The 941-nt window shown below is 33.7% G+C and overlaps 1 protein-coding gene across 1 annotated transcript in view; it reads right to left on the reverse strand.

The window, feature by feature from the left end:
* Window positions 1-640, reverse strand: part of LOC103468119 (galactose-specific lectin nattectin-like) — a 1,507-nt gene extending 867 nt beyond the window's left edge. The window contains exons 1-2 of the mRNA XM_008414969.1: window positions 524-640; window positions 186-320 (exon numbers count right to left, since the gene is read on the reverse strand). Coding sequence (XP_008413191.1) covers window positions 186-320; window positions 524-640 — 252 coding nt within the window. The remainder of the gene's footprint in view (window positions 1-185; window positions 321-523) is intronic.
* Window positions 641-941: the final 301 nt, after the last annotated feature.

Genomic DNA, 941 nt, shown 5'->3' on the forward strand with positions numbered 1-941 from the left:
TGGAATGTCTTTGACTGAACTGACCACTTTATTAGGAACAACTGTTCAATTTAATTCAGTTCATTTATAAAATGCCAACTAACAACAAATGTCGTCTCAAAGCATTTACACAAAGTGCCATGAAAAATGCATATTGACATAAAAAGTGATCAACCAGACAGTTATTTGTGTTTTTAAAATCTCACCAGTGTGGTATCATGGCCTCCTACCCAACTTTCTGTGTGTTTTCCGGATGCATTGTGGACAAGGTCTCTGATAAAGTTGTACTGATTTCCACTCTGAATTGAGGCCAAATTTCCTYTGAATGAGAGGCAGTGGAACTGAAAAAGACACCAGTGGTTTAAACTTCCCTCTGTGCAGTGAGACAGTTGRTGCAGCTGAATATCGACCTTTAGAAATTATGGTTCTATTTGTTTAAATCAGTTTCTGTAACCTTGTTGTTGGTGAATTTTTTGTCTTATATGAAAAATGTACATTTCTGTTGAGTGTAGAAAATCTGCTGTGATCATCACATGTGTTGTACCTCTGCATTATCCCAGTCTCTGAGAGTTTCATGAAACTTGAAACAGCGACCATCATACCAGGTCCAATTTCCACATTCAGTTGTTGTGGGATCTATGAAGAGAGAAGGTAAATACATCCATCCATCCAATAATCAGCATCATTTTATCACCAAACACAGTCCAGAAGTTCAGCTGCAAACATTAGGGGAAAAATACATTCAAAAATATAATAAATTAATCCAAATTACAAGTTATGAAAATGGGAATTATGTCATTTAATAACTATTAAAAAAGTATAATCAATGTTAAATTCAATCAATAATTAACTACAAATACTGCACTTCAACCAAAGGTTATATTAGATGACAGTTAAAAGAAAATATATTCACATGAAAAACCTCTTGGTTGTGATTCAGTTATTTTATTCAGACAATAATT

The sequence above is a fragment of the Poecilia reticulata genome, linkage group LG7 (assembly GCF_000633615.1).
Source record: "Poecilia reticulata strain Guanapo linkage group LG7, Guppy_female_1.0+MT, whole genome shotgun sequence".
NCBI classification, from domain to species: Eukaryota; Metazoa; Chordata; class Actinopteri; order Cyprinodontiformes; family Poeciliidae; genus Poecilia; species Poecilia reticulata.